General features: G+C 44.2%; 1 protein-coding gene across 7 annotated transcripts in view; it reads left to right on the top strand.

Moving 5' to 3' along the window:
• Window positions 1–13,894, top strand: part of KCNQ2 (potassium voltage-gated channel subfamily Q member 2) — an 83,369-nt gene that overhangs the window by 53,281 nt on the left and 16,194 nt on the right. For 3 of the 7 annotated variants that reach the window (XM_068912301.1, XM_068912300.1, XM_068912298.1), the window contains 4 exons: window positions 1,878–1,931; window positions 9,074–9,297; window positions 9,746–9,854; window positions 10,376–10,507. In XM_068912301.1, the coding sequence (XP_068768402.1) occupies window positions 1,878–1,931; window positions 9,074–9,297; window positions 9,746–9,854; window positions 10,376–10,507 (519 nt within the window). The remainder of the gene's footprint in view (window positions 1–1,877; window positions 1,932–9,073; window positions 9,298–9,745; window positions 9,855–10,375; window positions 10,508–13,894) is intronic. The other 4 variants (XM_068912304.1, XM_068912303.1, XM_068912302.1 and 1 more) reach the window with 2 other exon arrangements.

Below are 13,894 nucleotides of genomic sequence, written 5' to 3'. Positions count from 1 at the left end.
ATTTGGTCCGCTAATACTTTCCAAAACATGATTGGGCAAAAGCAAAAGAAGTAATGACCCAAATGATTATAATAATACATTAATATCAGAGGAAAAGAAACAGAAGGATTCTGGGGAAGTGGGAAGCTAAGAGTCAGATTACTTTGTCCAGCATGAGTTAAAGTCTTGTAGGTAACAAGGGGAACCTCTCTAAAAGGTTGTCCTCAAGTTTGATTTGTCCCTGACCGTAGTGAACTCAGCAAAACCCTGGCCATTATCTTGAATGAATGCTGGACTAGGCCAATTTGTAACGTGTATGTGTATCTGTGTGTGTTGGTTTTATATACATATATGTATATGTATATAAAAGTGTATGTATGTATCTGTCTGAGATACACGCTAGATTGATATTTCTGTTCAGGCTTTTGTATGCACTGGAGGATGCCTCTGGTCGACTCAGTGGGCCCCTGGTCATCCAGCCTGGGGCAACAAAGGTAGAACTCCAACTGCTGCTGCCCATGGAAACTGGTGTCAAGCACAGGAGTCCAGTGGGCCACTTTAGCCTGGGTTGGCATTCGACCTTTCAGCTGACTAAACTGGTATCAGAGACTCATGCTGGGACTAACAGTAATCTGGAAATAATCAGTTGCCTTTAGGGGAGCGGATTATTTGCACAGAAGGGACTGCTACTTTCTGTAGAGACTGCAGAGGAGACTGAACAGCTGGGTAACTGACATGTCTCCCCAAGGCTCTGCATGCCGAATATCCCACTCCCATGCCGTGAAGCTCAGACCCCAGATCTAGAGCCACCCTGGTAGTGCCACTGGCCCTTGAGCCTCCCTGGGCACACGGGGGCTCACTGCAAGCGCCTTTAGGACTCCTATGGAAAGAAAAGGTGGTGCCAGCCAAACTTGCATGGGATGCTGTGAAGCAGAGCGAATTCTTGCAAATTCCTTCTGCGAGCAGCCACGAGCTCTGCAGGTTGCCAAGTTCAAAGTTAAAACTAGACTGGGCTTTTATGCCCTTCAGCCTTTTTGGTCTATCTGTGAGCTCAGCAAGTAACACCCGCTGGTGGCTGTGTGGATCCTTTCCTGGTGGGGTGATGTGGGCCACCTCATTACCGTTACACAGGTAGAGGGCTGCTCCATGGCATGGAGAACCCTAGTCTTGGTGGTGATCTACTGGCAGGGGAGTGCCTGAGCAGTGACTTGGGATGGGTTCATGGGAGCTGCGGTGGTGCATTAACAAAGTCAGTAACTGCCCACAAGTGTTAGCAGCCTGTCTGACAAGAAAAACAGATACGTGAACATCGATGTTCAAATTCCTTCCCATAGGGGACTGCACTACACTCCATTTATGTATATGTGTAATTTTTAATACCAGGCTTAATTTAATGCTGTTACCTGTATGGGAAGTGCAATTTATTCACACGTTAACTAGATCTTTCGATAAGTTTTTTTTTTTTTGAAAAGGGGGAAAAAAGAAAGAAATTAAGATTTTTTGGATGTTGTTGGAGCAGACAAGTTAAATTTTTGGCTCTCTATGGCTTAGGCAAAAAAAAAAAAAAGGTCATTTTTGTCCGTTTAGAGGAAGAGAACACTTTTTACTCCCAATTGAAAAAAAAATCTTCCTACAGAACTCAGTCAAGTCAATTGTAGATGAACTGATGGCACCAATTCAGTGCAGAATGGGTCATTCTGATAATGGCATTTGATCACAGACAGACTAATTTCAGGAATCCCTGTGGACTTTTTTTTTTTAATTTAAAGCTCAAATGGAAAAATCCTGTCATGAACCCGGCCCTCAAAACACCTGTCTTTTAAACCTAGAGTCAGTAATCAAGTTTCCTGTTTGGCATTTGCTTCCAGGTCTAATTTTTACTCTCCCCTCATTTCCAGTAAAAGCAAACCGTGCAGAGAATCACTATGCGGATGCTGCTCAGGAAACTCTAGGTACCACGGGAAATGCGTCGCACGGAACTAATCAAAAGCTGCACGGCTCATTCTCCCTCTACCCTGCTACCACCCGTTCTGATCACTTCTCTGCTTAATAGAGGTACTAGATGAGTTTAAAAAAAAAAAAAAAAAAGTGAAAGAGCCTCCCCATTGCCCGCTCAGAAATTAGAGGCTTCCTTGTCTGCCAGTCAAGCAGAACACATGAATCAAAGAGACGAGGATGGGGAATTTGGTCTGGGCTAGCAAGCCAGTGACTGTTCAGCAATGAAGGAGGCCAGGAACTGGAGTTTCACAAATAATGGAAAATGGAGAGAGAAAAAAAAGAAAGATTCATTCCTCCCTATCACTCCTCACAATCCAGGGAACTCTAAACAAATTGAATTGCACGGTACAGCGATATCAAGTTAGTAGTATCAGAAATCCCAGCTTCCCACCTCCACTTAATCACCGTTCCTTTGGCTCTCTGAACACCAGCAAATTGACCTTGCCTAGTCTTGTGGCATTTGGAAGCCATGGCTTGCCTATCTAGCACCTCTACTACGCAGTTAGAGAAGGACTAATCTCAGCCTGTCCCACCAGAGGTAGGGATACAAGTTCCCCTTAGCGTTGACGGTAGGATTGGGAATGGTTCTGTATCTAGATCCAGGGGGGAACAGATAGATAGAGCAGAGGGTTTCGTATGTGCAGTGATTGCATCTTTTTCATGGAGTTGACAATGCCTAGGTGACTTCAAAGAACTCCTAGTGTGCGTCCCTTAATGCACCCATCTGATGACTATAAAGGTACACAGATATATATACGTATATATATTTAATTTTCCTTATATATAGATACATCTATTTTCTTGCCTGCATTGGAAGAGAGTCTCTTTCCCTGCCCCAGACACTGCTCCTCAGCAGCAAACATGCACCTTCTTGATTTACTCATGCCCAGAGTTTGCATGCTTTGAATGCTGATAGGTAAATCCCATGAGCTATCTTCCCTGCTGAAGCAAGTGTAGGATGATAAGCCCAGGAGTGGCAGGGCACTGAGTGATGCAGCATGTTTGTGAAATCGGATTTTTGCATGCTCTTTTTTGGAATCCATTCTAATTCTCAAAATCACCAGTCTGTCTCTGTCAGAAAGCCTGTAAACTGCAGTTAAGAAGTACATGTATCTGTGGTTTTCTCCATTAATTGTTCCAACTTGTATCTTTTCCTTTCTTACTGGTTTTTTCTTGCTGGCTCTTTTAGCTGTCTGTCAGACTAGAGGCTAGAGATTCACACCTGAGACTTGCAGGTAGTGTAAGGTCAGAATTAGCATGGTAAATCCCATCTCTGAATGGGTAACAAAGAAGAAAGGGGCATGTCTAGGTTTCATGGTAAGCAAGTTTCCCTACGGGAAACTCCCCCGTACCTGAGTAAATAGCCTGAATCTGTGAGTTAGCCTCCTGCTATGTGTTTTGATAGGACTGTGACCTCCCTTGGAGTTTATCCTTGACAGTACTGGCTTAAATATTGGGTGATCATCAGCTGCACAGAGAGTTTTTCAACAAATTTCCCGGAGGCAAAGATTTCATTAATAGTCTAGCTGAAAAATTTATTGTATCTTAGTCAGTGTTTCCATTTGCCAGATGAGGTTGCCTTGTCCTTGTAGGCAGAGGCCTATTGCAAGCAGGGACTCCTCCCTGGAGAAGGGCTGCTTTCAATTGCTTAGCATTGAAGTTGTTTTTTGGCAGAATTTCAAACCAGTGACATTCATAATGCTGTCCTCACCTGTCCGTGTCCAGTTCTGTTCTCTGGAAAATCAGCCACTCTGATCTTAACTGGTCTGTTCCCAGTCTTGTGTTTGTTAGCAAAATGGAGTTGCATGTCTTCCTAGGCACGATTTTTTAATTGATAAAGCCACTATAAATTTTTCTATTTTCTACTAAATTCCTTCCCCTTGTGGTCCTCATCTCATCTCCCCCATCTTGAGTTCTATGAGGGAAAGGGAGGAGGAGACAAATCATTATCTAAAAATCTTCTTCCTCCGCTGGAGATCCTGAGAAGGAGGACCGCACAATGCAGTTCTTCCAGTCACGAAGAAGTCTTGAACTTTAGCATAGCTACAAGGGCATCTTTGTTACCTGCATCTATCCTGAATATAGTGTTGTACATACTGTGCTTTAGCAAAACTATGGATGAACTCTGAATTTGCTAAACCTTTGGGCTATCTGCCAGCATTCTCCCACTGCAGAAATTCTTAGAGGCAGACATCTCCATGTTGATGTGAGTGCTAAGGCACCTGCAGATAGGATATACATGATGAAATAACTGAACAGTAAGGCTCAATGGGGCAGTCATGGAAAGCTCAGTGTAGGTAAATTAATAGAAAACTCCTTACGAGCAGTGGTTCCTTAATGTACTAAAACAATGATCTCTAGTCAATAAATGCAATAATGCATGTATTTTTAGTCAATAATGTAACTATACCAAGCCAGATTAGCAAGTCTATTATATTCTGCTTTGTAAAAGACTTATCTGGAGTCTACCCAGGGATGCGGAGGCACCACAGAGATTTGTACCTGGCAGCAGGAAGAAATAGCATACAGACCCGTAAAGAAAAGGTGGTTACAGAACCCTTGACTGGCGTCTGGGTCTGGGTGCAGTGTGTTTCTAAAAGTCTCATTTAAAGAATAATTGGCCAGGCTCGAAGATGCATTCTAGCTGTTTTGCTTTGCTCCTGAAATGCAAAAGAGCTGAGCTGGAAAATAGCAAGAGGTTTCTAAAAGATGCAGGGTATGTGCAAGGTGGCATTTAACAGTGCCACCTTTTAAATGCCTTTAACAGGCATTTAACTGGTCTTGACTCCAGTTTGAGCCACTGCAAGACTATGGGGGACAAAAGCCGTGTGGTAGGAACAGAGAAGGAACAACACAACGCGCTGATCGAGTTCTCCTGAGCGTTCAGCAGTGCTGAAAAGTGCTAAAGGCCAGGGTTAAAGGCTGGAGCCGGGCATGTGTCTGGCTGTGGTGTGCCTTCACTCGTCTTGCCTGAGCACGTGCCCAGCCTGGTCCCAGGCGTGCATGGTGGTGCAGGGACAGTGCGGCTCCAGGCTTCCCAATTATCATGAATTCAGTGCCGCCCTTCACGCCAGGTCTGACGCTGCTGCTGTGGCAGGAGGAAGAGAAAAGAGTATTCTCCATGACCACAATCACTGGCTGTTTTTCTTTATTTTTTCCCTATGCCCAGGTTACTCTGCTTCTAGAAACTCCATCCTCTGGGCCACGTTCACCTTTGCCATGGCTTTTCTGAAGTCATGGAGGGTGAACCAGACATGAACCTGGTCCTCTTGATTTCTGCTCTAGGCATAGCAAGTGTTGCACACCCTGTCATATTTCCTTGATGTTTCCAGTAGTTGGTTTCTGTCTCTTATTCACACCTGCAACCAGACAGGGGCCCAGTGTCCCACAAAGGCTAAAATTCACTCCTAGCACTTCTGCCTGTTTCTAACAAGCTGTTCTCGTGTGTTTGTGCTGTTCAGCACAAACTCTGGATCGAAGAACGGCCTCATTTACCAACAGGAGGTAACCTCTTTCTCCTGGCCATAGCTTTTCAGAAGGAAAAAACACTGGTTTTGGTTGAGTGTGTGTGCAGAGATGGATCGGAGTCCACGATAGCCTAACTCAGTTAGACTCAAATGTTAGGCTAACATTTGCTGCCTCTAAAATGGAAGGAGAAAATGGAAGAATTGCTCAAGTGTAGTTTAAAATCAATGACAAGAGATTGCAGGTGGTCATTTTTATTGATCCAAAATTACTGCTGACGTAAGGAATCCACATTTTAAAGAAGTGCTGATACAATACAGCCAAAAGCAGAAAGTTTTGTAAACTTTCCCTGAAGTCAGTCTGGAAACATAATTTTTCATTTAATAAGTAAGTTTTCAATACGTACCAACTGAAAGTGGCCACGAAGATCTAGGATCTAAACCACGTCCCTGTTTGGAATTCCAGCTTCCTGTAGTTGTGTCTCCGGTTACAAAGCCACGTGGTTTTCTTTGCCTTCCCTTCCCCTTAGGACGAGCAGGACATGCTCACTCTGCTCTTAGTCATCATGATTGCCAGCTTCCATTCGTGGTGTTGTGTGTGGCTGGATTGCTGCTTTCCTCATGGTCATGTCACCAACATGGACACTTACACTGAATTGAGGCCCATCTGCTTGACTGACATCAAAATACCACTTCTCTGAGACACTCTGCGTCACTTTGCATGACTTTCTGGTTGAATGAGAACATGATCTTGGATTAGCTGACGACATATATGTATATATATGCATATACATTTATTTTGGACTCTTTCCTACTAGCTTCTGCAGCCCTCCAACAGCAGTCTCCTCTGCAGGGATTATACTTGCATGTGAATTCCAGCTGTCACTTCCAATGAAAGAATTGCATGGCAGAAGGAAAACTTCAATGAATTGTTCATGTTGTCTCATGTTGTCTTTGTTAAAACAAAAGAGTTGCATCAGCTGTCAGTTTTTCCCGAGGAATGAATACTCAGGGAAAAAAAAAAAACACACAGATATTAATTGTTTATCGAATTTATAAGAAATTTTTTATTGAGTAAAAGTATTGCACCTTATGCTATCAGGCTTGAAACCTTTCACTCATATTCCTTGCTGAGTTCAACGCTTTCTTTTTTTGCCTTTTGTGATTCTTGCAAAAGTTTCCAGCACATCTGTTGTGAGAGTGGAAGAGGGCCCACAAAGACTCTGCTTTACTCATTGATAGGCAACTGGTTTTTCGTACTGAGGATATTCAGTTCTCACTGAGATTAGCGATGGGAGCCGCTCTTCAGAGGATGAGGCATAAAGAGATTGCTTTGAATTCTGAATATTGGTGTTTTGCTGATTTATATAAAACTCGTTTTAACAAAGATCTTGTTGTTCGAATCATTAATACTACTAGAATGCAGTAGATTTCAGGAATACTCTCCATTAAAATGAACTAAAATAAAGAAAAAAAAATCTAAATGGCCTATTTAGAGGCAAACATCAAATACAATTTCAATCTGGCTTCTGCTTCCAGAAACCCAGGTTGAGAATTGTTTTTAAGCATTTAACTCATCAAGTACAACGATTTTGGTAGCATCAGGGCCTAAGCGTTACGTCCAAAAAGGTGTTTAGGCACGTGCTTCTTCCTAGACTCCTATACCGGTTTGTGCCTCTGATCTGATTTCCAAATGGCTGGACGTTTGTTAGTCCCATGGGCCTCAGATATCCTTTGCAAGTGTGCAGCACTCTGGAAGTGAAATCTCCAATACTCTGCACAGTTTCATAAAGTTAAAAATACATCATTTATTGGGTTAATTCTGCCTTTTGTATTTGTAAGTCGATCACAAACTAATTTTATTTTCTCTCAAATGTATCTTTCAACTTGAGATTGTCGTCCAAAAAATGGCCACAAGTAAATCTGGTCTGCAGAGCGGGAAGGGATTTTCCTGCTCAGCTCTGCGGGCTTTGCATGGGACCGGCAGTCCCTCCCCGGGATCAAGCTGTGCAATGCAGAAAAACGCTGCCTAAGCACCTTTCTCTTTGTGTAAATGTTCAGTGTTTCACAATGTAACGTGACTTTGTAAAAATAGCACCTTCTTACTCAACAAAGCTGCTCCCTGTGTGTCTCCAAGTCACGTCTTTTTCCTTTGCTGACAAAAACAAATGTCTGTTCCTGTCAGCGCAGTACAACTGATATGGCTGGGGAAACGGCAACTAGACTCTACTTTGCCTCAAATATCAGCAGCTAAATCCTAACTGAAGAAGCTTAGTTGTCAGTTTTGGAGGCAAAGGAGGATTGTTTGTTTGCCAGTTTTAAGGTGGCATGGCTGAGAGACAGAAAAAATGTCTTTGGTTGGCGACCTGGAAATTTGATGTGGACATCAAAATTCCTGCAGTGTTCTTCCCTCAGACTGAGTCAGATCTTTCGCCCCACAATGATAAGTGGTTGTCGCAGTGCTAGAGAGTACTTGGAAATTAAATCCTTCTTTTTACTCGGTTTTGACTTGCCCATATATAAGCTGATAGCTACATGCACAAGTGTGTAGCGGTGGTTGTCTAATCTCAGTTAATATATTTTGATAATCAATTGCTCTTTAGAAAAGATCAAATTATCTAAAACTATTTGCAGTTTGGTTCTGCCAGTGCTGTCTCTGTAAAGTTTGCCCTTTCATGAAGTCTCATAATTTTATTTTATTTTTTGCAATTTTCATGTGAAAGTTCATCATCTTCATTTGGGTAAAGTCTTCTAATTTCAAATTTTGAAATTCTGAGAATAATTAAAGCTGGCTCAGAAGACCATTTCTCAGTGAGATCATCTCTGTTGCAAGAGTGATCTTTTTAAACAATAATCAGCATATTTTTAAAGAAATAGGATTCTAACAGAGAAACAACAATGAAATGTAATATTCTGAAGTAGTAAAATTTTACTTGAAATATTTATGGTACCCAAACCAGACTTGCAGATCAATCTTAGCTGGCTTTTAGATTGAATCTTTCTAGGAAATACGGGAGTTGCATATTTAAGTATTCACTTAAGATTTATAACTGGAAAAGGATGAATTCTTCTGAAAACTTAAAAAGGTCAGATCGTGTTTTTGGAGGGAGGAAAGACTGGACATGAAGAAGGGGAAAGGACAGGTCTGAACACTAGAATTGAAGTGTTTCCAAGAAAAGTTAAAAGTTGAAGATGAAGGCTGTTATTAGTGTTTTCTTATTGGCTGTAGGATTTTGGAAGGCAGTTGTGAAAAAAAAGCTTCCTAGCCCCTGATCGGCCCCGATCAGTGATTTAAGGAATCATAACCTCATTGTTTAACGTCATTCTGTCCCGCCAGCCCTGGCATCCCACTAGGGGCTTCTGTTTAAGTCCTCATTATTTCTTCTCTCTTGATAATCATTCCCATCTCACTCATTATGGTGGAAACATTTCTACAGCAATTTCTCAAAAAGCAAAAAGCGAATAAAATGATTTAAAAAAAAAAAAAAGTGCCAACGGCCAAACTACATCTCACTGCTGCTTCGAAGCGCTCTTGGTTTCTATTGGCTGGTGGGGAAGGACTGCGTGGTTTCCAGAATGACTCCTCCTGCTGTCTCCTTTTTGTCTTTGTTTCACCGTGTTTCTCTGAACAGTCAGAAGGTCAGTTTGAAAGATCGTGTGTTCTCCAGTCCCCGCGGTGCTGGCACCAAAGGGAAAGGCTCTCCACAGGCTCAGGGCATCCGGAGATCCCCCAGCGCTGACCAGAGCATCGAGGACAGCCCCAGCAAAGTGCCCAAAAGCTGGAGCTTTGGGGACCGCAGCCGAGCCCGCCAAGCCTTCCGCATCAAGGGAGCTGCGTCGCGGCAGAATTCGGAAGGTGAGACCGTGGGGTGGCTGCTCAGCACCGCACCGGAGCCCGGGTCCCCAGCTGGTCCCCAACCAGTCCCCAGCCACCCTCTCCTATCCCACCGAGAGCCGCGAGTGGTGGCAGTGGCATAGGACTTTCCCCTTGCAGCCCTTTAGCTTTCAGGACAGGAAGGGGATAAACAAGGGAAAAAATCCCCGCTAACACCCACGGTAATGTTTTATGTATATAGGGATGGGGGAGAGGAACGGTCAGGTGTCTGAAGCCCTTCGAGACAGACAGAGCAGCAGCTGGCATTGCTGGATGTCACCTTAGCCTGGCTCAGGGAAGGGTGCTGGGGGATGCTCAGCAAACGCGCCCCGGCGCCGTCCCCACGTTTGCTGTTCGCCAGCCGTCAGGCTCGTCCTCCCTGCGCAAGTCGTAACGCGCGGGCTCTTATTGCTCCCCCTTTCGAACCCAGAAGCAAGCCTGCCCGGAGAAGACATTCCCGATGAGAACAAAAGCTGCAACTGTGAGTTTGTGACGGAAGATTTGACGCCGGGACTGAAAGTCAGCATCAGGGCAGTGTGGTAAGAGCGGGAGAAGAGGACGGTGGTCAGGAAAATAAAGGACACGGTGGGGGGGGAAATTTAAAGTCCAGCAGAGGTGGAAAATACTGAAATCTCCATGTTGCTGGCTGTCTTTCCCCTGGGTGGCCTGGCCTCCTCCGTAGAAAATTCTATGCGGAAGAGTGATTTTTACTGAGGGAAGGAAAAAGTGGAGAAACAGGAAAATCCCCTGCAGTGACACATCCAGATCAGCGTTCCTGCTGGTGCTGGGCTTTAACGCTGACGTTTCCACGAGCAGTGCAGCGAGGCGGCTCGTGCAGCTGATGGTCCGAGGGGCGCCTGCGGCCTCCCTTCGCAGCCAGAACTGCGCCGTGAGACCCCCCGCGGATCCCACCTATTGCCGCATCCTCTCCAAACCCACAGGGCTGCAATTTGTTCCATTTTCCTTCCAAAGGAGCTCCCCGCAGCGTTTTTATCTGCGGCTAGCCAGGTCAGACCCCAGCCCAGAGACTAGATTTGCCTTTTCTTCTCTCTCCCCGCAGCATTATGAGATTTCTCGTCTCCAAGCGCAAGTTTAAGGAGAGCCTTCGGCCCTATGACGTGATGGACGTCATCGAACAGTATTCGGCTGGGCACCTGGACATGCTCTCCCGGATTAAAAACCTTCAGTCCAGGCAAGAGACTCCTCTGCTTGCTTCATTTTTTTACTGCTTTTGTTCATCATGGGGGTATTGCCGTGATAGACACGCTTTCCTTTGCAGGAACAATTTATTTTTTTGTTCTTTTGTTCTAAAGGAAAACATTTGTGTTTGTGGTTGGGACCTGCAGGGATGGCGGTGGCAGGGAGCACACATAGAGCAAGCAGCGGTGCCACGCCAATAAAACTGCCTTATTGTCCACTCCAGCGCTGCCCAGGGAGGTCTAGAAAGATTTCTCCCTCTTCCCTGTAGTGTCGGTACCTGCACAAAACATGGCATTTGCAGCGCATCCTCCCACCAGGGTTTCCTTTAGCAACTTCTGTTGTTTTAGTGCATCGTGTAGGTAGGACAGGGCATGGGCTGAAACACGCTGCTCCCTGCAGGATAGCAAGGATTCAGTGCCACGGTCCAAAGGGGAAAATGGCTTATTTGCTACCTTTCTGGAAGCAATACAAAATAAATCTGATATCCAGGTGTGCTGGTTTTGAGGCTCCTCTAAGAGCAGAGGTGGCAGTGAGGAAGCAGTGATTTCCTGCAGGTGATAGGTCCTCTTGGCTCTTTTAGGAGGAATTCGTCTGGAGCATGGCCTGAAGAGCATACACGCAGAAGGGAATTTCACTTCTAGGCCCACTGACATAGCTGTGGTTTAACAGAGCTGGATTTCATCCTCTGCGCTGAAATGTTAAGGGCAGATGAATTAGTTTGAATAGGGGAAGACATGAAAAAGGGACTCAGGGCTGGGCAATTGAGAGAGAACTGAGAAGGGTATTTAAAATTTCATTTTCCATGATGATCACCCAATTATTTCTCCCTCGAAAGAGCAGGTGAATGTGATCCCCTGAACAGGGGATCCCAGCTAAATTTTTTAATCTGACAACTTATCCCTCAGTCCTCTGTGTCCCACATTGAGAACCAGACCCCAAATCCCTGCCAACCCCACGGCTGTGTCCGTTGGGCAGATCAGTGGTGGGAAAACAAGCAGAGCCCGTGCTCGCCTTGGATGCACTGAGCATCGCAGCCAAACGGGGACCAAGAGATCTCCTAGCTGACTTCAGGTACTAAAACTGGAAAGTGGCAGCCTCTAGACGAGGGGATGTGTCGGGAGGGCAGCCGTGGCATGATCACCTGGCCCTAGCGTGAACATGGAGCGTGTCCAACAGCCTTGACTTGACCCTGGCCCGAAAGGCAGCAGCGGAATTGGGGAGGTTGTCACAGCGCAGCTCAGACGAGGGTGGCATCTGTGTCTTTCCCTTTTTTCCGGAAGTCAAAGCGATGTGTTCTCCCTGCCAGCTCAGCTCTGCAGGGCTGGTTATGACCTCCCTTAGCCAGGGCTTTGTTGGATGAAAGCTGTTTTCAAGCAAATTTCTGGGGTGTTTACATGCACTTTCCTCTTTAATCATGAATGCCTCTGTCACTGTGGTGTGTGTGTAATGTGTTCTTTTCAGTACTGTGCCTGTTTTGTGTCTCATCCTGACACCTTGCCATCCATGGATGTCTTCCACCCATTGAGTTACAAAGTCCTGCAGCCTATCTCGTTGACTCCAATGGCTCTTGCTTTTCTGAACTAGCTGAGGATGTGTTATATAGCACTGTAATTGAAAAGAGAATATGTGCTCTGTGTCCAACTGTTTCAACGGGATATTGCTACAAATATGCAAATATATTCCAGAGGGTAAAGCATGTTTCCTATTACACGTTGGGGGGGAATCTCCTAGTATCGGGCAGTGACATGTCTGTGTTACCTAACTCCGAATCTTACCTCGGGTCAGGTAAGATTCTGCCTTTCACCAACAACCAGGCGACAGAGGAGTGCGTTCTGTTTCAAGTGGAATATATTTTCAGATTCTCTCTCTTTCTCTTTCTGTTGTTCTGTTTTTCAGTTGTTTCTTTCTGCAACTTTCTGACCAACTTTTCTCTACATGTTGCTTCATTATGCATTTTGCTGGTGTCTTTTTTCTTATTTACTTTGCCAGGATAGATATGATTGTGGGTCCCCCGCCCCCTTCAACTCCCCGGCATAAGAAGTATCCAACCAAAGGACCCATGTATTCTTCTAAAGAATCTCCCCAATACTCGCCTAGGTTAGGATTCACCAAAATGCCGCTTTCTCTGAATTTTTCATTTGCTTAATGTCAAACCCCTTTCATGCCAGTTATATGACGGCATTGATCACTTAGCAATGCGGCTTGCTAAATCGTGACTGAAGGGCTTGCTACACTAGGTACACTCTGATTAACTTTCACTAATGGGCTCTCACACTAGGCAAGCCAAAGAAAAAAGGGATGTTTGTGCAGTCATCAATAACCATCGGTTTCTTTAGTAGCACTTTTTCAGTCTTCTTCTAGGTGTTTGATAGGAAAATCATATCTTTTTATAATCTCATATTTTATCAGATTGTCTTCAAATGTAGGAAAATGGAATATTTCCCCACAAAGCCAGTATAAACTAAACAGTCTACTTTCTAAAAGATGAAACACTTCACATTATATGCAAGCAAAGGAACCTCTGTTTGCAGCTCTTTGTACTTTGAAATGAGTTTATTTCAGTGGGCAAAATAAGAATGAAGTGTTTTATACCTGATAAATGTAGTGGTCTCTTTTTCTTGCTGATGCAACTCTGTTGACCACAGAGAAAAGATTGTATTAAAAACATTATAGCCATGTATTTAATTTTCCAAAGAAGATCCTCATTTTGCATGCAAAAAGAAAAGCAGGAGTCAAACTCAGCCGTTAATCAATAAGCGAGATTTTTTCTCATTGCCTTTATCAAATCCTCACCCTGGGTAAAACTGTGCCTCTGACCTGACTCTGCGAGGAGCATGTTCTCACCTAAGTGCCCGTTTTAGGGCATTCTCTGGTGAAGCTGGTCGGTGGGACGATGGCAGGCAACTTGGGGCTCTGAATTTCAAAGAAGGAGATGAGTACGCTTTGAGCTAAATTCTCACCTTGTCTCAAAACCACCAGAGCCCAGAGGCCGGTGCACATATTTGACAGGAAGTCGTCTTCCATGTACAAGTAATAGGTGATTTTTAAATGCAGCAATCTTAGCCTCGAATATTTTTTCTAAATATACTTGTCCTCGCTAAGAGCTAATACATGACAAATCTCTTGATTTTCATTTAAGCAGCTCTGGCTAATCTTCACCAAAGGAATGTGAGTAAAAAAAATATTGAAAGCTTACTTTTTGCCACTCAGCTGGCTCAAAGATTAAATATGTTTGTACAGTCATCAATAACCATCAGTTTCTTTAGTAGCACTTTTTCAGTCTTCTTCTATACACACACACACATATATATATTTACATATACATATAGTGAATTTTCCAGAAGCACCAAGCTTTATGCTTGGAAAAAGTGCTTTGAGA

The sequence above is a fragment of the Struthio camelus genome, chromosome 18 (assembly GCF_040807025.1).
Source record: "Struthio camelus isolate bStrCam1 chromosome 18, bStrCam1.hap1, whole genome shotgun sequence".
In the NCBI taxonomy this organism is placed as follows: domain Eukaryota; kingdom Metazoa; phylum Chordata; class Aves; order Struthioniformes; family Struthionidae; genus Struthio; species Struthio camelus.
Note: the sequence above shows the minus strand (reverse complement) of the source record. Positions and strands in the feature narration are given on the sequence as shown.